We start from the raw sequence: 25,244 nt of genomic DNA on the forward strand, positions 1-25,244 counted from the left end.
CAAAAGTTTTATTATTAATTAAACAAGAAAAAGAAAATAAAAACTTAGCCCTCACATTTCCCTCTCTCTTCCCCCGATTATCTTTCCCTCTCTCTCTCTCTCTCTCGCCTGCGTCACTGCGAGGCCCACCCGTTGCCTTGCCGCCGTCCACTATCGACACGCGTCGAACCAGGCGACGCAAACGGTCGCCGACCTTAGACCCCTGTGAGCCCAGTCCCACACGCGCCCTCCTCTGCCGCATAGATTCGTTCGAAGTCGCAGTGGTTCAAAGGTTCCCAAACAATTCTGAGTATTTTCCGACTGCCTCGAGCCACCCCAACCCAAACGACCACCACCAATGCATTTCTTGTGCTTTGGGCGTCAAAACCCACTAAAGGATTGGACTCAACATCCATCCAAATTGGAAGTCGACGTTCGTCGGAATCCATGGAAGTCCGAGAAATCATAGTGCAAATTCAGCCATTCTAGGCCGTTCCAAGAAGAACCACCACCACCATGACGCTCCCCGAGACTTGGGCTTCGAAGCCCAGTCGTTGTCTTCCCGAACCACCACCGTGGAGTGGTGGCTCCACCGCCAATGCTGGCCATTATTTTAGGGCTCACAACACAAATCCTAAAAAACCTCACTTTTTAAAGCTCTCAAATAGAGGACTCGTGGGTAGCTTACCCTAAAAAGCCTTTTTTGTAGTAGTGCACACAACTCAAGTTCTCTAGGCAATTTGGCAGCATTTAGCATGCACCAAAGTTTTTGGGCATCCCTTTACAATGAGGTTCTAATCTCTATTTATAAGCAAATGAGGGATGAATACATGCATAATTGGCTTTAGCCATCATTCACATTCTAATAGGTAACCCTGATTAATATCTTTAGATTACATTTTACTTCAAGTAAGTTATCTAATATGGGCCCATAGGCCTTATCGGGAAGTGTGTCTCTGAGGATATGCTTGGTATGCTTGTTGGTGGTCCCCTCGAGCCCCGTAGGATAACCCATGGGGAGCCTTAGGACTGCCCCACGAGTGGCCCCCTGGCCCCCTTACTCGGTGGGTGCAATTGGATCTGTCACATGCCTCTACATTCAGGCACATGTTTGGGGCACCCAAATACACCAGTAACATTAGCCCCCCAAGTCTTCACTCGTGCTCTAGACATGGAAGAGTTTTGACCATTGTAGTGGCTCAGGGGCTGGGCCTTTCAGTTGCCCTCTGACTAGTGCTTTTTTAAATTTTGACAAGCATTAAATGCTTGGCCACGTGGTTTCTCCCCGCTGGTTCCGTACCTACGCAGAATTGTCATTTGAAACGTCACATACTCTTTTTGGCCACACTTATCTTGGTTTTTGAGACCGCTAGATTTCATTTGAGTGCTTACTAGTAGGTAATCAACGGTTGGGATGAGGGTTGTCCTACGGGAAACCTCATATATCATTTCCCCATTTTTGGGTTCATCATCACCTGACTCAAAGATAGAATAAAAACTCTATTTTCGGTTATCCTCTATTACTCCATTCTTCAATTTAGAGCCTTTTCAGACTATGTAAATATATTTTTCAGCCGACAACCGACGTTTTTTGCACGTGCGAACCACTTACCTCTCTCACCTCCAGTATTTATCACATGAGTATTATCTCACGTGCTTTTACTGCTCCGTTTTCTATTATTTCTAGTTATTTTATTTTCAGCACTACATGTTGTCGATGCGGGATCTGTAGTGTTCATGATAACTGTGAGTTGCCCTTCCAACTTCCCGTATTGGCTACATTAGAAAGGCTATATTAAGTCCATTCTTTCTATGTCCAACGTCTTTTCCTTGAGCAGTCCTAGGGTTATTATATGTATTATGGGCCTTTTTTTTTCCTTTCGGTCATTATACTAACTACTCGCTTATGTCTCTTTTTCAGATGTCCCACGAATTGCGAGAACTTCATGAGCACGAATTTTACGATTTCGACGATGAATTTATTGCTGAAGTTTGTGACCTTTATGTTGTAGTAGTCATCAAGGAGTCCTTGCGTTTTCAGAACTATCGTTTGGAGAAGTAACACTTCGAGAGGTCCGGAATTCGTGCAGCCATCAACGCATCCGATCAAGTTTACAGAGAGTTTTGATATATGGCAAGCTTCGAGGGGGTTCCCCTCTTCGGAACAAGTAGTTGATCCAGTAGGGTATTTCCCTTATGTGTCTGTGGGAGTAACCACTATTGCCACCTCGTCGATGGCCATTCTTCCCCTAACAGGCAGGCAAGCGGAGGAAGTTGAACAACAGCCGAGGTGGCCAACATTCGGCTTGTCCAAAAGAAAAGACAGGGCCTCGTGGCCACACACTTCGAGGCAAAGTTTACAGCTTTGGAGATTACCTATTTGGACGCTCTCATGGCCATCAAAGGGCACTGTGGAGTCCGCTCCATCAACTTCTTCAATCGTCTAGCTAACGAGGCGGAGAAGGCGTGTACCATCATCGACGAGTTTGGCGGTTGGAGTCAAGATTATCTTGAGGCAGGGGATACCCTCCCCTTGAGGCAATACTTAGTGGATTTCCTCAAGTTCATGGATATCGTGTAATGCCCTCCTAATAAGGACCGTTACACTGTGTAGTTTAAATAGTGCTTAACTCACTAAACGAGTCATTAGATACTAAAAATTTCAATCAAAGCAAACGATTTATTAAAAATGTTTAACTTCCATGCATGGAATTTCATTGTAATTAAAAACGGTTGCAAACCCAAAAACAAATACAACAGCCGACCTACACGGAAAAATCAGGGTTCAATTCTAGTTCCAACTGACAACCTCGGCCGTGGCGGATGAGCAGGCCGCATATGTACACTCCACCCCTGAAGCTCTCCAATTCATGGCTGATCCAACCTTTCCTTTTCTTTACCTGCACCAACTAGCACCCGTGAGCCAAGGCTCGGCAAGAAAACATAATCATACTTATAAGCGATACATTATCACATCATAGATTTACAATTACATGCCTAGTAACAATAATCCTACTAACACATGAAATTAACTTAGCTGAGTGGCTACAGAGCCACACTAGAGCCCATCTCCATCTTTCGTACAATCGGCCCTAAAGCTGGCCAAGAGGGTGTGATGTTAACATTTCCAGCGACCTTAGAAGCATTCAAGCGTGTGTCTCGCTTCTGGAATTGTTTAACCCTAACGATCAACGTTTGTCATGTTACTACCACCCTCAACTCCTGGGTCGAGCCTTTAAACTCTCGACCAATAAGCTGAGTGCATCAGCCTTTGACTAGTAAGTCAATTCCTTTCGAGTTTAACTGGTAAGTTGAGTCCTTTAACTTTCAAGTGATAAGTCGAGAGCTTTACCTTTGACTAATAAGTCAAGTCTTTGTTTTTCGACTAGTAAGTCGTATTTGTAACCTCAGACCGATGAGTCGGATCCGTAATCTTCGACTGATAAGTCGAGTCCTTAAACCTTCAACTAATAAGTCAAATCTGTAGAGCATGCTATACTGCTAAGCCAGGCCCTTTATCAGATAACACAAACAAATCTTCAGCTTATAAGTTGAACTTTCCCAACTAGATATACAAACTAACGACCACAGGATTACACAAGTGTGTATCGCACACCTTCTTATTTGTAGAGCATCTGAGCTAGTCAAATGCATGTCGCACTCCCTTTCCATCTGTTTGGCATCCGAGTCAGTCAAGTGCATGTCGCACAACACAGTCTTCCTCACCAAGCCTTTGATCAACCTAGAACTAGTGTGGGCTTGTTCTCAACACATGAAATAAAGAAAATAGAGAAAAAAGGAAGAGAAGATGGGCGACTATATGAGTGGATGCTTTAGAGAGTTGTTTTCTAAATGAAACTTACCCAAAAGTAATTCCTCTCAAAACCCTAAAATTAGGTATCATTTTATAGACTTCCCTTAGGCATTATTTAAATAATTAATTAAAATAATAGGAAAAAATCTCTATAGTGGCCGAAATTCACTATAGGTTTTGTGCCTTGAATTTTTGTAATTTAAATTCAAGTCCATTGAACTTAAAATTCAATTCTCCTTTTACTTTTATCATAATTAATTAATTAGTTAAATATTTAAATCCTTATTCAAATTAAATATTTATAATTTGAACATTGATTTAAACTTATTTATTAATTTAGCACTAATTTGTCATAATTAATAAAGTTGCCCAATATTCTTTTTTTATACTCTAAATCACATATTTTTGTACAATTTTCCAAAATTGACATAGTCAACTTTAAAAATCCTAATTGACAATTAATTCAATTAATTGAGACATTTTAAATGATTTACTCAAAGGTGATGCGGGGACCATGGATCCTTGAAATCAAGCTCCAATAAGTTACCGGAATTGATCTACGAATAATTTCACTACCTTATTAATTTCTTGTGACTCCACTATAGACTCGGAATTGTACTCTTGAATTCATAAAACGCTTTACACGAAATGTAAATATGTTATCCATTGTTATAACCATAACTGTCATTCGACCCTCTATAGATGATCTACTAATAAGACAAATGCTAATTACCGTTTTACCTCTCATTTGTATTTTATCCTTAAATACCACTAAGTTATTTGTAAATGATATTTCCGTAAACTTAATTACAGAATTGAGATATCTATCATTTATCGCTTGAACTAAGCTATAAGGAAATCATCATTTCACTTCTTGGATAGAGGCTATAGATTTCATATCTATGATAAAAACTCTTATTGAATTATACTACCAAGTTTTCAACATGTAAGTATAGGCTAGTCCGTAGGATAAGCTGGTAATGAAATTCTGAGGTCTTGAATAATATAATCAGTAGAATATTAATCACTCATATTAATCAACAATTCTAACTTTATGATATGACTAGAATATATAATAACGATACTTTACTTATCTGTCTATAATCAATATCAATCTAGATATAACTTAATACATACGATCTTATCTACTTGGTCAATGTCCTGAATATGACATCACACCAGATTGTGTAAGTAGGTCATATCGTATATTAACAAATCAGTGTCAATCATATGCAAACTTAATCTTAAAACTAATGCTTTAGGAAACATATAACCACAATCATAATCCAGTGTGATTATCCATATGTTCATGATTTAATAAATTTTTATATTAAATAAATAATCATGTAAATAAGCAAGTGAGCAATATAATTAACAAGTCAAAATTGATTATAATGAAATGAGATTACATAGAAAATTAGTTTTACACAAGGCATAAAACTCCAACACGAATTAACATAACCAATCACAATTATCAATAAGATGCCTCACTATTTTAAAAAGTAGTGTGATATCACTGTTTAGGTGCTCATATCATCACTCTTACTCAAAATAATCTCCTTTTTAAGTACTTTAAATTATTAAAAACTATTTGAAAAAATATGATAACACATGTCTTAAGCTATAATTGTAGTTTATATTTTTATTTTTAAAAAAATACTGAAACTGGTAGATGTTAGATTGATCAACGTGGCTGTTTTGAGTCCTTTTTAAGTACTTTAAATTATTAAAAACTATTTGAAAAAATATGATAACACATGTCTTAAGTTATAATTGTAGTTTATTTAAAAAAAAAAAACTGAAACTAGTAGATGTTAGATTGATCAACGTGGCTGTTTTGAGTCTCTAAACTGATACATCATTCAAAAGAATTCAAAGAGAAAGGACCATAGAGAATGTAGATGGGAACAGAACGAGACTGCTCTACTCTGCTATGGGAGTACAAGAAATTATCAAAGAAATCAAATATATATCCACAATATGAAACACTATTGTACAAATTCAAACAATACTAATATATGACTTGGGCACAGTTGAGTTTTCTAGCAGCGACTTTCATAGCCACAAAAGTAAGTAAATGGACTGTTGAATGTTGATCCAGCCACAACATTCACTTATTCATCTCTTGAAGCGGGATCCATCCCGGTCGAAGGATTGTCGGCAAAATATTCTTGGTGCTTCACATTCACACCATGCTGTTCATTCCACAATTAAATTAAATAAGTAATTACTTTAATCAGATCATGCTAACCAGCAGAAATAACCCTTTTTATCAGCAATTACATTATGTGAATACACTAAATCTGACTCAATCAATGCACAAATACAGGTATGATACTGATTCAGGTAGTATTACAAGAAAACGAACTCCCAATTTAATCTATTATTTACAGCATCATTTAACAAGATACAAATCCTGATCACAGGAACAAAAATAGAATAAGCTCAAAGCTCGGTATAATCTAAAGATCTGCTATTACTTGAAGATTTTCTCTTGTTGTTTTCCCTAAATCAAAGTGCCCTAGGTCTAGAAACTGTTTCCATGAAATAAAAGAATAAGTTAATAATACCTCTCGCAATGCTTTCGACAAGTCCTCCATTGTCAATATAAGGCGCTTGTCCTGTTTCAACAAGAAGTTAAAAGACCAGCCAAAGATGAACAGGACAGGAAAAGCTTCACGAGTTAACTGGAGTACATCGTACCTTTTGCTGCTTGTCCCTTTTGTCCTTGACGACTGATGCCTGTCTTGCTTGGCACTGCCTGTAAACCAGTAAAAATACCTTTTAAATATCTAAATCTAATGCAGTCACGAAAACAATCCACAAGCGAAGAGTTCAATTTTGAGATAAAATTCATCGAAGTACTATTTTTAACATATGTAATGCATAATTGGCTAGGAAACAAGATCAGCTATAAAGCTACACCATTCTCTTCTGCTTTTTGGAATTGAAGAATATATCTCAAGCTCAACATAAAATTCTTATATAAACAAGAATGCATGTGTTGGTGTGAGCTTATAAAACAAGCCAATATCATATGGCAGCATAGACTTACCGTAGAGCATCAGTAGCAACCTCTGCGACAAACTTTTGTGTGGCAACAGCCACCAGTCTGACTCTGCCAATAAGGAAAAACAGTGTCATTCTTCTAATAGAACATGTAACTTTGTTTGTACTAAGAAAAACGATATTACTAGAATTCTGCCACATTGAGATACAGAAACCATAATGTGTTCAGATACTATTTTCTAACCAAACTCCTTAAAAAATTATAAAGTAATAAAACACATACATATATATATATTCTATATCATTGTTAAAGTATCCCAACACTCTGAAGACATTTGAAACCCACTGATAATAACCCAAAACCTCTTAACTAAGTAATTACACCAACCAAAGAAAAACATGTTCAGAAAAGGAAAACACAGACATAAACTTCTCCAAGCACAGTAACACCATGGATTTTAGGTCGATCACAACCAGGATTTCTTTTATGCATACTGAAAGGCTGGTTCTTTAAGGGTAATTGTAACTTTTCAACAAAAACAAACGAAAAAGGAAAGGAAAAGAACAAGCACAGCTCTCAAATAAGCTGCGACTGCCTGCCTTATCAAGTGTATAATGAAATTGTAACATTCTGGTCAAGAGTGAGGCATGAAAAGCTTCACTCCTGGATAAAAGATTCAACCAATAACATAACCAACATTTCAATGCAAACTATCATAAGCCCACGGTGAATATTCACTATGCTATCAAGTATCAAACAGACTTTCATCGTGAATAATCGAAAAGAATATTCTTTTTGCGTTTAAATTTTTGTGAAAGTTCATAATAATAACAATTATGATCACTATAGCTGGCTAATAGAACAAATTATACATATTTAGAATACTCATCCTCTTCCACGAAGTTTTCACCTAAGTAAGAGAATCAAGTCATCTTGTGGTATTTAATTCTCAGTCAAAAACAGCACCTCCCAAATTTTACTAACGCTAATTCCCAATTCAAACTATATTTTATACAAAATTATTTATATACATAAATGGTAGCTGTACTTGCCCTAAAATTCTCCTCCTCGACTGAATTCCCCTAATTTATCGAACAGGGAGAGATATTCACAGCTTAAAACCTTAACCAAATGAGATTGAATCCTTTCGAAGAAGAAACAAAAAAAACCCTAGAACGAAAGAAGAGGAGATAAAAAAAAATTAGAAAGCAAAGAAGTACCTACAATCGAAGGTCGGGACACTGAAAACCACTCTTGGCAAGGTAATGCTCCACAAGCTCGTCAGGTATCTGAAAACGAAGGAAATGAGTGGAGAGAAAGAAAGAAAAAAGAGAAAGAGAGAATAGAACAAGATTGAATAGAAGACGAACAGTTGGGGTGTAGTCCATTAACGAGGCCAAGAACTCAGTCAGGGCGGTGTCTTCTTCGTGCCTTCCATCGCTCGATTGCTGGCTCTGGTTCATTCTCTCTCTTCCCTCTGGGATTGAAATTCAACTCACTGAGTTCTCCTCAATTGGCGACTCGTTAGTGCCCAACCTCCTCTGAGTCCTCTCGTATGTGCACTGACTTAGAAGAAGGCAAATGGAATTAACTTTCGATCCCGGCTACTTCGAAACGTTCAAGTGTTCTAAACGACTTGTCGTTTTCTTCTAATTTTCTTTTACTTTTTAGTTTTTGTATTAGTCCTTCAATTACTCCCATATACGACTTTTTCCCTAAATTTTTAACTTATTTATTTTCTCAATTGTTAAAATGTGAAAATATTACAAATTGAAAGGTGGAGACCTTTTTTCTAGAGTAGGATTGAGTTCGCTTAAAACTAATTATTGTTAAATTGAGATCATTTTATTTTGTGGAACTATTTGTAATATGTGATATCACATGATAAATTGAAAATTAAAGATTTTTTTAGAGTAAGCTTGGAATTCTAATTTAAAACTTATTGCTAAGGCCCATCTCCAAAGCATCACCAAATAGCATCACCAAATATAGCGATGTTGTCCAAAATTCTCAACTACAATGCACTGTACAATTGGGGTGGCTCATTGGGTAGCACATTGACTATTTTCTGATAAACATTGTAACTTATTTGTTTTTAAAGCATTGGAGAGCTTTAATATTTAAGCATTGTTGCCTCTGTTAGGCAACGGTGGTTTTTTTTTTGTTTTGATTGTATATATATATAAATAAATGTAATTTTTGGAGTAGCTTAGCATTGAAGTATTTTTATGAAAAAAGTTGCCAAAAATGATGTTATTAAGAGAGAAAATAAAAAATTATATTTTTAGATGATTTGGAGATGTTAAGCAACTAATGGGGAAGCTACCATTGAAGTTATTCTACGGTATCTATTATTATTTTTTTAATTATTATTTATGTTAATAAAGTTTAGAAATTGGTTTATTTTGTGTGGGTTTATATCTATTATTTTTTTTAATTATTATTTATGTTAATAAAGTTTAGAAATTGATTTATTTTGTGTGGGTTTATTTTGAGTAGGTTAAATTGTGTATAAAAGTATTATTAATTTTTTCTTAATTACAATTTAATTAAATTATAATTAAATTTTTGTATAATTTATTAAATGTTTAGTTAATATTTATTCTTATAAGAAAACGATGATTAACACTAAAATTAATTGAAGAAACATCTAACAAAATACAATAAAACATTATTACAAACTTAAAATCAAACTTAAAACATTAGAAACTTAAACATAGAAAAATCAAGGTCAAGCAAGCTCACATTAAACTTTGAAAAATGCATTAATTGAACACATGTATAACAAATAGACTAATTAAGAGAATTACTATAATTTCATTAATCGGTCATATTTGGTGTGGTGCAAAGCCATTTCTTATATTATTTTCACTTGGACTATTCCTATCCAAGGAATTAATAGTTTAAGAAATGCAACATAACAATTCCAATTTCTTTAGAGGAACTTGAGAATTAAAAATCTTTGGAGACAACTTAGAAGTTGATGATAATTCAAGAGTGAAAAAAAATTATTCATCTTTAGTGTCATATAATAAATACATGATAATACAGCCATTACTTGGCGCACATTATTGGATCAATGAGGCAAGATGACCCCGTGCAGTATCTCATTTCACAGGTAAAAGGAACAAAAGATTACCATTTCAAGTGTTTCAACAACTTCACAAAAAACCAAGAGATTGAACTAAAACTTCTTTTGGCCATAACGTTGTATTCCATTCACGTCAACGATTCCCGGAGGGAAGACGGTATCAGTCGCGGCTCTAATAGCTACCTTCGCCACTGAAGTCACGTTCACCGGAGGAGTGAAGAGTGGCCCGACGAGAGGTAGTTGGGTAAGAGATCTTGTGCGTTGGAAAACCTACACTCATGCCAATAACATGCTTAAATAATAAGAAACAACTATCCTAAACCACTACAGATAGCCTCAACAAATATTTTCCAATAATAAACTTTGTTAATCCTTATACCAGAAAAGGCCCAATTGAAGTTGTTAATTGACCACACTGTTCATCATAGCCTTTCTAAGATAAATGGGAGATATGTGTACCCCAAATAGAACATAGGGAAGAATTAGAGATTTACCATCTCCAGTGGTGAACCGATAATGCCCAAAGGTAATTTCATGCTTCCAACTTGGCGAGTTCCATAAATGAACCCAGGCCTCAAAACCACTCCTGAAATAGGGGCATGCAAGTCATAAGCTGCCCTAAAGTTGTCAATTGTAATCTAAATAATTCATAGCATAGCAGGGTTTATAATTGAGAATCTTATTGGATGTAGAAATTTAAGATTTTTTATAAGCGGATGGAAAGAGGAGAGCCGCCCCGGCTCACTCTTATAACGGTAGGCTATACAATAAAACTACACTAGTTTTTTGAATTAGAGTTCAGGGTGGTCACTTCACAGTTTTATATACATGTAACAAAAGTTATACTGAGAAGATGGTTAAGAAAAACTCACCTCCATATGGGAATTTAACTAGCAGCTCCGCTTCAGCAGCTTTCTACATTAAATATGACGCAAATAATATTTTCAGTTACAAGAACAGATAACTATACACAAATACTGCTTACCTTTTCCACTCTGGAAACCAATAATACGCATTACAATCATAGAGAACAGGTAGGAATATGCATGTGTATACAAATACACTTAAATACGTCATATATAAAAGTGAACATGCTCAAAGCATAAGTCATCTTGCGTAAATACCATGCATGAAGAAACAGAACTTGTAATAACAAATGATTAATATTGTACCTTTCCCTCGTAATATCCTTGCAATATATAATTAACAAAGCCAAAGTCAGCAGCAGAGATGTAGACAAATCTTTTCACACCTGTAGGAGTGAGACCCAAATTTAAAAATTAAATTAAAAACAGTAGGCCAAATAGTATAGAAAATGCAAGAAGGATAACAGAGAGAGAAGTGGAAGCATCAAGAGAGAATTAGAGAAAAAAAAGGAAATTTGAAGTGACAAAACTCGTGTCAAATCTGAAATTAATGAACACAACTATCCTATTTAAAGAAACAACAGCATAAACCAACCAGGAAACTATATAACAAATCTTATATAACTAGGATAAAACTCCAATTTCTCGCAATTAAATGAAACTTATCAATAATGAAATATAATTGTCTAACAATATCTAGTTATCCTAATAATACAAATCCTAAATATCTAATACTTAGCCCATAACAAGTCCCATTCTTCTACCCTTTCCCGGCTGCATCACCAACTAGTCCCAGTATTTAGTTGGGCCAATTCTCCTAATCCACTAACACTAAAATATCTAGAACTGAAATCGCAACTTCCACAGGTTCTGAATGACCTAGCTCTGACATCATAACAGTTTATTTACCGTCATTTTCTGACACATTTTCTGTTTCATGCTTAGACTGTAGAGATATTCTTTCAGATTCAAACAAACTAGTTCAGATTACACTTGAAACATTTGTATGAGCTATACCATTTTCCGAAGCAGCTCTAATGGCATTGATGTTTGCTGTCCCATTAATCTTATACATGTACGAATTGGAGCCAAAACCACCAACACAGGAGATCTAGAAAAAGGAAGCTTTAATTAACAGGGAAAAAATAATTTTACCCAGGATAACAGAGTAACTCACAAGAGTCAGAAGTTATATGATACAAAAAGGGTGAGAGAAAAGGTACATAACATAGCAATCTGTTATATTTTAAAAAGCTAACCAGAGGAGGGAATTATAGAGTGCGCCCAGTTAAATATGAAAAGTTTTGCTAATTTACTATGTAGTTTAAAATTTCTTTTCAGCATAAGTATTTGATAAGCAAAGTTTGATTCTTCTTTTGCTATATGGAATATCCTTAAGTTATACAGTGAGTAGAAAAATGATGAACAAACTTCATGTCATCCATGCTAAAGCACCAGCAACAGTGTAATTGTTTGAAAGTATAATAGGTTACTGCTAGTGTGCGAGTATGTGTGCATGCACAGAAGAAGAGCATTTGCTCTCCTGCAGTGAGTAAAAAGGATTAAATACCACAGCAGTGACCCCACTCAAAGCTTCCTCCCATGAACCAGGTGATAGAAGGTTTCCTGCCGATTTTCAACATGGTTGAGAGCCACCATAACATCAAAAGGAAAGAATGTTAATACAAATATTTCAAATAAGAACCAAACCTTGATGCCAAGACACATTGCTAGCCCATGAATCCTGTATAGATGATCTTCCAGATCTGAAAAAAGAAAAAAGAGAGGAAATTTTAAGGTATAGTAGCTGCACAAAGTGAAAAGTATAAAGATGTTACTCATTGAAACCAAGGGCCTAAAGTTTGATCCAAAAACATGACCTGCATATCCTAAATACCTGTATGCTAGTTATTGGCAACCATTCTAATCTTATCTGATCTGATAAGCTATCCTTGTTTGTCGAAAAATAGATATTATGAGACTCTAGAGTAGAACCATAATATAAAGCACCACAAGAAAATAATGGCGGGAAATTTTAAACTAGGTCAACATATTATGCTATTTTATTCTGGTCAGCGTACTATGCATCTTTATTGTTCTAATTATCTTGGTGATATCTCAACCCCAAAATCCACACCATGCACATCATTTTGACAAATTATCTTGGTGACATTAAATAATTTTCAATATTCATATACGAAACCCAAATTATTCTAATCCATTTTTTTTATAAACTATACATTTTAGTTGCTTTTTTTGACATTCTATTCTCGAAAGAGCCTAAAAATTTATGCAGGATAAAATTAGTCATTTCTAAGAAGAATTTTGTAGCATGCATCCACAGACTTCCAACATCCTCTAAAGAGAACACTTCCTATGAAGAAGCCAAAAAGATAACAGGAACTGATCATGATAAAGAAGGATAAAGAAGTATACCTGCTCAAGCTTGCAACCGACAAACCACGATCTAGAGCTTCTTTACAAACATGTGAGCCAACAAATCCATTTCCACCCAACACAAGTAACTGAAGCAAAATGACAAATCAAAATGCATAACAGCAGAGGAATCCATTAAACCATACCCAAAATATGAATTACCAACTTCGAGTGGGGGGCAAATTACCTTCTCTGTAGGAGGAGGAGGAACATTGACAGTCTCTGCTTCCTCGACTTTAAAGGGCTCATCAACCTTATTAGAGTCTGTTGACAGATATCTCGCACTGTTGGACCCAGCCAGTGTACTACGCAGCAAATAAAAATTCAGAATATAAGACAAAAAGATAACAAATTTCCTTGACAAAAGAGTGAGTCAGTGAACATGCTTCCTCGGATTAACATAGAATATACACTACAACCAGCTTAACTGACCCAAATTATCAAAATAACATCAAGAACGGTCTTGGAAAAAGACAGGAGAACCATGATGACATGTTTTATTATCAGCAATGAGTTTTTTTCTTTATTAGACGCCAGAAAATGTCATAAACCGTATAATGGCTAGCAATTAGTCCGATGAACTTAGTACACCAAAGGTCCCCAATTTGGAAAATCTAGTTCAGAGAGATAAAACATTAGTACTTTGGGTTCTACTTCTTGATAGCAATATCTCATTCAAATAAAACCTACTGTAAGTGTTTATTCTAACATTTTTTAGGTTTAGCCAGAGTCTAGAATTATACATATATATTCATTTTGTGTATTAGGGTGTTAAAACTTAAAAAGAACACAATCAAATGAGCAAAACATATAATTAACATGAAAGAACAGCAACCTTCATTTGATTTCCTTTTTCGCTTCACAAAATTAAATATAAAATCATCAAAATATAAAAACAAACTAGCTAAGACAGAACAATCAGAACAAAATGGTGTACATTGTTATTCAAATAACATTCGCGAATTACTTCCTATATTTTTAAATGTTCCCACTCAATTACCACTTTCTCGGCAACCAATCATACATGATTCTAGGTATTTGGGGAAAAAAATGATCACGCAGTCAGCTCAACACCAAATGCTTATCGAAATTGAAAAATGGCTCAAAAAACACAGAGGGATATAGAATGAAGAAGAGCTTACTAGAGCCTGGGAAGTGATGATCTTGAATCGATCAACCGCGAAACGATAGTCCTCATTTGAAATTACCTTCTCCGAAATCCTCTTCTGCTGATTCTAGGGTTTAGATCAATTCAGATTCTGATTGAAATTGAAATAGAGAAAACTGACGAAGGAACAAGTTAGTCGGAGAGTATAGCCGAGCTAGCTATTCTTTCTCTCTCGCTCAAGAAATTGGGCTGGTTTTAGAGAGAGAAAGAGAAAACACGTGGCGCTTAACCGGTGCGGACAGGTGGGGAGTACATGTGGCTCAGTCCAAGCCTAGTGATGCGAGATAGTGTAGCGTGTTAACCACACACACCACATGACTTTCAGTTTCCATTATATTGATTCGTTTTGGTCCGTATGATCAAATTCTCTTCCATATTGTAAGGACTTTACAAAAAAGGTCATTTTTAAATATCTTATGTTTTAAAAAAATTATAAATAATTAATAAAATATAATGAAATGAAATGATAAGAGTACAAGAATGAGTTTTTTATCGTTAGATCTCCTATTTTGGATCTCTTTTATTTATCACAAATAAAAATTCAATCGAAAATAATCTATTTTATGATAGAATAAAAACTATTATTATTTTAAAATCCCGACTACCATTCATGAACTATTATTTTAACATGTAACTTTTTCACACTTCTGAAGAATCATCACTGTACCTAAATTATTTTTGAATTGTAGAGTTGTGCTCCCGAAATATTAAAACTACCAAAATATATCCCCGAATTTTGGATAGAATGACACAATTTAGTAGTAGTTATAACCCAAAAAATTCAAGGGGCGAAAATCATATTTATTATTTAGGATATGAGTCATTGAACTCAACAAATTCCTCATTACAACTAGTGAAGATCCACCACCAAAAACTATAACCGATTGAGAATCAAATATCATTAAGATCAACAGAAATTTTAACCTAGTTTTAGAAAATAGGGTTTATACATTTTTAGATTATGTGTTTTGCCTTATTAACTGTTTGGACCCTGTGTTTTGACAAATTATCTTTTGGACCCTGTGTTTTGTAAAATGATTCAAATAGGCCCCTAAACCAGATTTTGATGAACAAAATATTGAGTATAACAACACAGTTCTTAGGCAGAATGACTGTATTTTTGTTCTGAGTTGTTAGTTTGATGAATTATTTGTGATTTTAGTTCAAAAAACTTTGATCAAAATCGAGTTTAGGGGTCTATTTGAACTATTTTAGAAAACACAGGTGTAACATCCCAAATTTCCTAATAAGGCTTAGTGCCTGGATTAGGGGGCCGGGAGGCAATAATTGAGTTAATATGTGAATTATATTACAATATAATCATGTTTGTATTTTAAAGATATTAACTATGTGAATATGTGCTTGTGTGATTGAGGCCACATTATTATGTGGATATATTTGAGTTACTTGACGAGAGGCGGTCCCGATGAGCAAGATAGCGAAAAAGTCACAACGGGGTTTAGGTACCCGGTTCGGGGTATTCTAGTAAGTTACTACATTACTGGGAATTAGTGGGTAATGGGAATTTATTGGTGATTGTGTGAGAATATTGGAAGTAGCGGGAATTATAGGATGCAAATTGTGGATAGCGGGATTTAAGGAAAATGACAAAATTGCCCTTGTGGATATTTGGGGTATAAGCTAAGAGCAAGGGGTAACTTAGTCTTTTCCACTCAAGTATAGAATTTAGCTGGCTGGGATATACACAGAAAGTTTAGGAAATTTCAAGAAAAAGGGAATTCAGCAGCTCTTTCTTTCTCTCTCTCGTTCTACACTTTTTTTCTCTTGGGCTTTGGTGATTTTGATCATCTTGAAGGGTCTTGCTTGGAGGGAAGGCTTGAAACCAGGGGGATTGCTAGAGTTATTGCTACTGGAGTCATATAGCTGAGGTAAGGATCTTGAATTGAGGGATACTATGTTAATTTAGTTGGTATATCTAGAATTATAGAGTTCATGCATGTTTGTTAATTGGGAGATTGGGTTTTGGATTGTGATGAGTTTAATTTGGTATTTAGTTGGGTTTGATTGCTGGTAAGAGGTATATTGTTTGTGGGGATTTATTGGAAGGTTGGGATGGAATTTAGTGAGTTTTGGTTAGGTTCGGTTGCAGAAAAACCCAAAAAATTATGGGTACGTGGTGATGAGCCGCGGCCTGCGAAGGGGATTTTAGGCCCGCAGGGCTCGGATGCAGGGGCGGGCCGCGGTGTCTCAGGGGCGCGCCGCGACGCGCGTTGGTTTCCAGGGAGGGCGAGCCTCTGGAATCAGAGGCGGGCCGGGGCTCGGCTGTGAGGGGCTGCGGCTCTTAAGGGGAAAATTGACCTTAATGGGATTTTTAGGTTGGAAACTTAACCGTTTGGGCTCAGGATCGATCCTACTTCCTTGTTAAGTGGAATTCGATGTCCCGGAGGCTAAGAGTTGGTCTGGAAGTTGTTATTTACCTGTTATTGATGGGAATTTCTATATCGCGGTTGTGATTAGGTTTTCGCTAAGGGCTTGAATCGGGGACCGTGCTCGGAGGGTTGTCGTTAGTAACCCGCATACGAACCAAAGGTAAGAGAACTGCACCTGTTATGTGAATGCATGATTAGAACTTAGTTAAGGTGATGACATGATTATAATTATGTTGTGAATGTCTGATTAGGTACGTTGTAACGTGCATAATTATGATTATGCTTATAACTGTTGAGTGAATGTATTATAATGCATTGCGTGATTATCTGTTAAGTATGCTATATAAAACACGTGGCTGTCTGTTATGACTGTGAGGCTTAGTTTATAAACTAGGGTATCATAGAATGTTAATTGGGGATCAACTTATTAGTTGAGAATATGATGGGCTCTGGGAGATTCTTTATAGTTGAAAATCCCAAGGCTTCAACTTATAAGTGAATGCATGATTAGAACTTGTTATGTGAATGCATGATTAGAACTTATGTGAATGCATATTAATACTGCACCTGATATGTGAATGCATGATTAGAACTTATAAGTTGAAGGCACGTGGTGGCTTGACTTATAAGTCAAGGGCATAAGGAACTTAGTTTATAAGCTAAGAGTGGCATAATGCACGTGGAGTGCAGGCTACCATGGTTGGGCCACCCTGGGAGTGCAACATGCACTTGACTGGCTCGGATGCCAACAACCTAAAAGGAAGTGCGACATGCACTTGTGTGACTCTATGGTCTCCAATTGGGTATAATGAATGCACCGGAATCAGTTATTACTGTTTGATGGTTGTTTTATTCACTGAACTGTTAATTAAGTTTTCTTGCTGAGTCTTCTGGCTCACAGGTGCTTTGTGGTGCAGGTAAAGGTAAAGAGAAGCTCAACCAGCCATGAGTCGGAGGACATTAGCAGTGGCATGTACGTATGCAGTCCGCTCGACCACCACGGCTAAGATGCTCAAAGAAACTAGGGTTTAGCCCAGCTTTTGCTGCTTAGGACGGCTTAATATGTAATCTGAGTTTTGTAACAGACTTTTAAACTAATGTTTTTGGGATCTCATGTAGAGAATTTATCTTTAACTTAATGGAAATGTTTATGATTGATCAAAAGTTTTTAGTACCCAAACCTTAGTAGTTAATCACGTGTTTAGTCCAAATGACTTGTTAGTAAGTCCGGCACTGGTTTCAAAACACACCTGGTAATGGACCCTAATTAGCAGGGCGTTACAACAGGGTTAATTTGTCAAAACACAGGGTCCAAACAGGTAATGAAACAAAACACAAGGTTTAAAAATATATAAACTCATAGAAAATATCATCTCCAACAAAATTTGGAATCAATTTACACACAAAAAAGTATGCATTGTTTAACAATTTCAAAACATCTTACAAAGGCATGCAAAACCATACAAGAAACCAATATATACCATTTGACAAAAATTGTGTATCATAAATGGACAAGATTGTTTTATACAATCAAGAAGTAAAGTTGTCAAAACGTGTAGAGAAAATGTTAAAACAATAATTATATTTCCTTCTCAAAGAATAACAATGAGTTTATGGAAAAAAAATATACCCAAAAGTATACAATTGGTGTATGTTTACTTTGTTTTGTACAAGTGTGTTGAAACTTTGGATTTTCTTTCTTTCTTTATTTTAATTGCTTTCATCTAAGGTGAAACCATCAAATGAAGAATTATTTCAAGTGTATTTAATATTACAAAAGCTTACATAGTAAACATAAAAGATTAAATGTGTACATGCAACTAATTTCAAATGGATAAAATGACATGTGAACATACATTGACAATTATAAAGGAAATGAAATAAGATCTCTGCAACTATTATTTGGAGTACAATACTAAAGAAACATGAATTACTACATGTTATACCCAGATTTCGAGCCATGTTAAATGTGACCTCGAAAGCTGGATTCGCAGCGAATGAACCCATAAAGTTCGAAGTATGCTCCAGGATTAAATATCGAGCCTGCAAGACTCGAGACAACCTCGAATGTGGTGGCCTCGAAACGTTCACGATCTCGAAAGGTAGCTCCCGAGACGCCTCTATCCTCAGGAATGACCTCGGATCAGGGACTCCGAGCCTGACGTACGTACTATCTCGAAGCCATGTGACCTCGGGAGATGTCATTAGCTCGAAAGCTGATGAGAAATCTGGGAGATTAAGGCCTTGGAGATATATGATAATGACTTTGAATATCTATAAGTGTTGTTTATAAGGGGCGTGCTCTGCATTTATTATTATAAATCCCATAAAATCATGGGATATTATTCGATTAGTTATACGCCACCTGGTCTTCAAGGGACGTTTCCTTTTATATCGGATTGCAGGCATTTAAAGCCATTTAATTTATTTACACAAAAAGAGTAACTACCCAAAATATGTGAGATAGTATTCTGCATCCTTCTCTATAAATAGAGAAGTCGTGCACCATTGTAATGGGCCGAAATTCTGAACCTTGAGAGAAAACTCTAAAGAATTCATGCTTAAGAATTTTTAGAGATAATCTTGAGTTTAATAACAGAGACTCGTGGACTAAGCAGATTTAACTGTTGAACCACGTAAAATCGTGTTTTGTGTTGTTATTTTTTAATTGGTCATTACTGTTTGTTGTTTACGTGCTCTTCTTTCACTGTTGACGAAAAACGGCGTCAACACTACATATAGATTGCGTTTGGTACTATGTATTCCTATTGAATTATATGGTATTATATTAGATTTTGTAGTATAACATATATTTTTTAATATGTGATATATTTATATATAAATACTAGTTAATACTAAATATAATTCTATATAAAAATATGATATACAGTATAACTTAATATAATACTATACAATACAATACGTCGCATCATACACAATTCTTTATCTCATAGACAACTAAAATGCTTAGAATACCATATAATGTGAAAGACATATAAATGCCTCCACCAAAACGTAGAATAAAAGTTGGCATACGCAGAAGATACAAGGCATCACATAAGACTTCAAAGCAAAACAAATGCAGAAAATATGGTTAACCTAGACACAATAGGAAAATATGTCGAAATTCACCAAGGTTTTTTTTTTCTTTCTATATTAATACTTTAGCCTAGAGTACTTGGATTAGAATTCCCCTTGGGGGATGTTATATTGTATATATTAAATGGGTCTTTTGGCAAAATAATTTATTTTTTGAAGTGATTTTGCAATATAATCTAGATTTGATAATTTTTTGCAAAAATAATTTCCGACACTTTAGACATCTGGTCGAAAAATTCAGATAGTTGGTTGAAATTTTCAGACGATTGGTCGAAATTTTTAGACAGCTCATCGAAATTTTAGACAGAGATCATTTTATAAAAAAATATTAAATCTAGGTCAAAGTGCAAAATGATTTCAAAAAAGAGATGATGTTCTCAAGTATAGCGTAAGTAGTAACAAATTTAGGAGTATCATTGTGCTCTAATTGATGTAAGAGAAATGTAAAGGGCACCACTGGTGCTCGATACCACAAGGAGGTGATATATCGTTATTGGTGTAATCTAATATCAGATTCCACATATTTAAATTTAATAACCAACAATAAAATATCATTTAATGTGATAGTGGACACTTTAAAGTGTCAAATAATAACGCTGCTCTTGTAATGTGGACTCCTTATATTTTGTATGCTCATTTGTGAGTAGATTCTTTGTATTGTAGCATTGTCGTGTTGTGTACTATGTTGTACAAACAATAATTATTATTTTTTAAGAAATTTGTAAAATACAATATCAAAACCTTAGAAAAATGAGAAATAATATATGTAAACACAAAATATGGCCCAAAACATTATAGTAACGTACCACCGCTTTTTAAAACTGTAGATCTCATCTCAATCAAATGTATAATTACTCTTACGAAGAAAAGTTGGATCGATTTATTCATAGATTTGTTTGTGTGATCTGAAATTTGTATTGATGAGCATATAAGATAACCCACAAGGACAAAAAGGCAAGGGGTCCACAACTGTTCTGTTTTTTTTTTTTTTTTTTTTTATATATATTTTATTTGATTATGTAAAAAAAAAAACACTTTAATTTATGAATGTTTTCTTATCCAAATTATAATATTAATTAATATATATATATAAAATTGGAATCATAAGCTTTTTTCTATTTTCACCGATTTCCCTCTCTGATGCCACTTTCTCTCTCTCTTCAGAAGAATTTTGCTCCATCAAAAATGGAAGAAGAGCAGCGATCGCTTCTGCTGAGCACCGCCTCACGTTTCCCACTCCCGGAAGGGTTCAAGCCATCGTACGGCACATCTGGTTTCAGAGCTGAAGCTTCGCTTCTCCAATCGACGCTTTACAGGATGGGGATCTTGTGTGCGCTCAGGGCTCTGAAGACCCAATCAGTGATTGGAATCATGATCACAGCTTCTCACAACCAGGTCTCCGATAATGGAGTCAAAATCGTCGACCCCAGCGGCGGGATGCTCTCTCAGGATTGGGAGCCCTTTGCCGATGCTCTTGCCAACGCACCCACTCCTGACCATCTCCTCCGCCTGATATCTGAGAAGATCGAGCGTTGTGGAGAGAAGAAGGTTGAGGTTTTGGTTGGGAGAGATACGAGGCCTAGTGGCCCATCTCTGCTCGAAGCTACTAAACTTGTAAGGGTTCTTCACAATTGTTTTTTTATAATTTATATTTATACATATAAGCTCAGTGGCCAATCTATGCTCGAGTTAGACTTGTGAAGTTTGTTCCTTTGAAAATGTAGTTTTTTTTTTTGGAATATTTGGGGAATTTAATTTAATTTACTTTTTGTATCGATAATTTATTGAAGGGAATTGGTTCGATTATTGGGGTTGTTGCCATAGATGTGGGGATTTTAACCACTCCTCAGCTACATTGGATGGTTCGAGCTAGTAATTGTAGCACACGAGCAGCCGAATTTGATTACTTTGAGCAGCTTTCGATGTCCTTCAGGTTGGTGAGTTGAATTTAGTTTGTTTTATGCGTATAGAGAGTAGTAACTATGGATTAGATTGTAAGGGGTTTGTGTGGTTTGGCTTAGGTCCTTGGTGGATTTGATTCCTGGTGGAGCTGAAAGCAATGAGGGGTTTGACAAGTTGGTTGTCGATGGCGCTAATGGTGTTGGAGGTGAAAAGCTCTTGGTGTTGAAGGAAATGTTGAATTTGAAGGGGGTGGAACTTGAGGTTCGAAACACTGGAAATGGAGGTGGCGTGCTAAATGAAGGTGTTGGTGCTGATTTTGTGCAGAAAGAGAAAGTTGTTCCTTCTGGTTTTGGCTCGCAGGACGTTGGGATAAGGTGAGCCCTTTTTTAGTTGATGAATAGTGAAAGCAGCCTGAAACTAATAGCTTTAATGTAAGTTTAAATTGTGTTAGTCGTTTGTCTAAGCAATTGGAGTAGTAAAATTACTTCTGAATTCTGAACTTGAGCATATGACTAGGCCCGCTGCTTGACACCGTCTGATTATTGATAGATACTTGATGATTATGATTGTCACTTAAGCTAGTTTGTTAGTTTATTTTTATTGTGGTTTACACGAATCAAAGATATGGTTCAAGCATTTATCTTAATTTCTCAGGTGTGAAATCTTAATTACTTGGCTGTGTGGTAATCCTGTTTTAGTTCTATTAATGATATATTGTCGTTGTTGATGCTAAATGCTAACTTCAATAATGGAGTTAATTGCTCGGATGGTTCTCATATTTCAGGTGTGCTAGTTTGGATGGAGATGCCGATCGATTCGTATACTTTACTGTGCCATCAAAAGATAGTACTAAGATCGAACTTGTTGATGGGGACAAGATATTATCTTTGTTTGCTATATTTATCCAGGAGCAGCTAAGCATTCTCATGAAGGGAACAGATGAAAATGATTATCATTGTCGTATTGGCGTTGTACAAACTGCTTATGCAAATGGAGCATCCACAGATTATTTGAAGCAATTAGGCATAGAAGTTGTTCTTACTCCAACAGGGGTGAAGTACCTACACGAGAAAGCCTCTCATTATGATATTGGGATCTATTTTGAAGCAAATGGCCATGGAACCATTTTGTTCTCTGAACCTTTTTTACATTGGTTAGAGGCCAAGACTGATGAGCTTTCTTCTAGAGCTCAAGGTGATAAACTTAAAATGATTTTTAGGTGCATCTAATATGCAATTGCTAGAATGACAGGCTAACTCTCATGAAAAATCTGGTGTTTGTTTCAGGTCAAGAGCAGCGAAAGGCTGCTTTGAGATTATTAGCAGTCAGTAAGTTAATCAACCAGGCTATTGGAGATGCTATAAGTGGGGTTCTCTTAGTGGAGGCTGTTTTACGACACAAGGAATGGTCAATACATAGATGGAGTGAACTTTATCATGATCTACCCAGTAAGCAACTTAAGGTAGAGATCTTTATTTATTTTTTATATGAAACATTGGTAGAGTCCTTTATTACGTTCAATAGATGGAGTTTTAACCTACTTGGAGGTATTATTTCCTTGTTCTAAATCTTATGTTTTATTAATGTATGCCTGTTGTACTGCAATCTAACTTCAATATGAAATTTTCTTGATTTTTGTCTGAATTTTGGATATTGTTATGAAGTATGAATATTAACCAAATGCTAGTCTGTTCTCCTTGTTTTCCTTCATTTTATATTTTCTTTAGCTCATGAAATTCAGTGACTCAAATACACTTTTTTTTGGGTAACATTAATCCTTTGTTGTATATATCTGTGTGCGTGAACAGTGTTTTCACTTGCAAGTTGCACTTTTGAAGTTATTGTAGATGGAAAACCTGTTCATTGTTAACTCTGGGTAGTATCTTTTCCAGCAACTGAGAAGTCTTTATCCATTTTGAGAAATGTGTTCTATGTATTGAGACTAGTTCAGTGGTGAGGGTGGGATGACCATGAGGTTCTGCTGTTTTTTGTCTTGATTTAAAAATCATTATTCAATCTAGACTTTTCCTTTACTATATATATAGATAGATATATATATGTTTTAAATTTAATTTAACGTTGGCAACCTAATTTAGGTTTCAATCTGTAAGTTTGAAGTAGCTTTTTTGATATAATTGTGTTATGTACAATTATTTCAATTTTTTTGTATCTTCTAATTGGCTTGGCATTTCTTACTTTATCAGGTCAAAGTCGTAGATAGAACTGCCGTTGTTACAGCAAATTCAGAAACTGAGGTTGTGAAACCCCCTGGCATTCAAGAAGCCATTAATGCTGAAACAGGTATGCAGCTTAGAAGATCTCTCTTAATACTGGCATCACAAAAGTTAATTATCAGTTCCCTTCATATTGGTTTGCCAGCTTCTGAGAAAAAAAAGCCCATCATCTTATTGTACAGAAGGAATGGAACTGTGATCCAATAACTGATAAAAAATACCACTTAGAGATGCTTAATTAGTATTTGCTACTAGTCTTTCATTGGGCAAAGTTGGATCTCACATGATCAAATTTAAGGACTCAGTTTCTCCTTTTAAAAAATGCAGCTAAATATCCAAAAGGCCGATGTTTCATTCGACCATCGGGGACAGAAGATGTGATACGGGTTTATGCAGAGGCATCCACACAAGATGAAGCAAACAGCCTAGCAAATAGTGTGGCAAACGTAGTTGATAAGTTTTTGGGCCTCGGCAGTTCCAAATCCTAAGATTCCCAACACTTTCTATCACTAACTGAACTGACCGATTTATGAAGACAAAGGGTCTTCATTTGACTACTTGGAGTGTGTGATTTAATATTATTATTCTTTAGAGTGTGCTACCTACTTGTTATAAATTATGCTATTACTTATTATAGATATGAGAATTTGAATCTTGGTCATATGAGTAAGGGTATAAATTTCCCATTTAAATATGTATGCAAAATAGTGTGGACCGCAGAACTTAGAGTCATGTTACTGGAAAAGATCCAGTTGATGCATTAATTCTTTTTTTTAGCATTAATTATGTTCTCTAGTTTCTAAAGAACTTGAAATAAATAGCTTTTGCTATTAATAAGAAAGGTACTAGCATTCTTCTATGGAACATGTTATATTCTATTTGTTCTGACTATAAATTTACAGAGCTTCTATGGTGTTGTTCAAACAACAGAGCTTCTATGGTGTCCACTGGGAGCATGCATTTTCTCATTCCAACCATCCAAGCCGTGTAAGACACTCAATTTTCATTTTGTTTGAATTTAATATGATTTTATTTTAAAATATTTACAAACTTCTACAACAATGTGCTGTACAATTGAGCTTAACCAATCCTTCTAATTTTAATAGTAATTTCTATGTTTTCAAAAGCTTTTCCAAATAATTTTTCTCGAGCTTGATCATTTCCACTCAACACCATAGTTGACCAAATAAAAAGATTCAATTTTCGTCGTCCTCAGTCACCTTTAGTCCAAATGTTTCTCCCTTGGTTGATTCTC

General features: G+C 35.5%; 3 protein-coding genes across 3 annotated transcripts; 1 reads left to right on the forward strand and 2 right to left on the reverse strand.

The window, feature by feature from the left end:
- Positions 1 to 5,587: 5,587 nt before the first annotated feature.
- LOC133805286 (transcription initiation factor TFIID subunit 10) lies at positions 5,588 to 8,381 on the reverse strand. Its single transcript, XM_062243420.1, has 6 exons — positions 8,174 to 8,381; positions 8,028 to 8,092; positions 6,849 to 6,911; positions 6,497 to 6,554; positions 6,364 to 6,414; positions 5,588 to 5,988 (listed from the first exon to the last, which is right to left on the reverse strand). The coding sequence occupies exons 1-6, from the start codon at positions 8,264 to 8,266 to the stop codon at positions 5,908 to 5,910; spliced, it is 411 nt and encodes a 136-aa protein (XP_062099404.1). The 5' UTR covers positions 8,267 to 8,381; the 3' UTR covers positions 5,588 to 5,907.
- A 1,420-nt stretch (positions 8,382 to 9,801) lies between these two features.
- LOC133805287 (uncharacterized protein At1g32220, chloroplastic) lies at positions 9,802 to 14,581 on the reverse strand. Its single transcript, XM_062243421.1, has 10 exons — positions 14,339 to 14,581; positions 13,384 to 13,501; positions 13,197 to 13,285; positions 12,471 to 12,526; positions 12,331 to 12,386; positions 11,778 to 11,871; positions 11,067 to 11,146; positions 10,767 to 10,809; positions 10,389 to 10,480; positions 9,802 to 10,164 (listed from the first exon to the last, which is right to left on the reverse strand). The coding sequence occupies exons 1-10, from the start codon at positions 14,392 to 14,394 to the stop codon at positions 9,988 to 9,990; spliced, it is 861 nt and encodes a 286-aa protein (XP_062099405.1). The 5' UTR covers positions 14,395 to 14,581; the 3' UTR covers positions 9,802 to 9,987.
- A 6,382-nt stretch (positions 14,582 to 20,963) lies between these two features.
- Positions 20,964 to 24,848, forward strand: LOC133807115 (phosphoacetylglucosamine mutase). The gene is made up of 7 exons (XM_062245276.1): positions 20,964 to 21,467; positions 21,644 to 21,786; positions 21,875 to 22,129; positions 22,540 to 22,949; positions 23,042 to 23,217; positions 23,960 to 24,056; positions 24,317 to 24,848. Exons 1-7 carry the CDS (start codon positions 20,994 to 20,996, stop codon positions 24,475 to 24,477), a joined length of 1,716 nt encoding a protein of 571 aa, XP_062101260.1. The 5' UTR covers positions 20,964 to 20,993; the 3' UTR covers positions 24,478 to 24,848.
- Positions 24,849 to 25,244: the final 396 nt, after the last annotated feature.

The sequence above is a fragment of the Humulus lupulus genome, chromosome X (genome assembly GCF_963169125.1).
Source record: "Humulus lupulus chromosome X, drHumLupu1.1, whole genome shotgun sequence".
NCBI classification, from domain to species: Eukaryota; Viridiplantae; Streptophyta; class Magnoliopsida; order Rosales; family Cannabaceae; genus Humulus; species Humulus lupulus.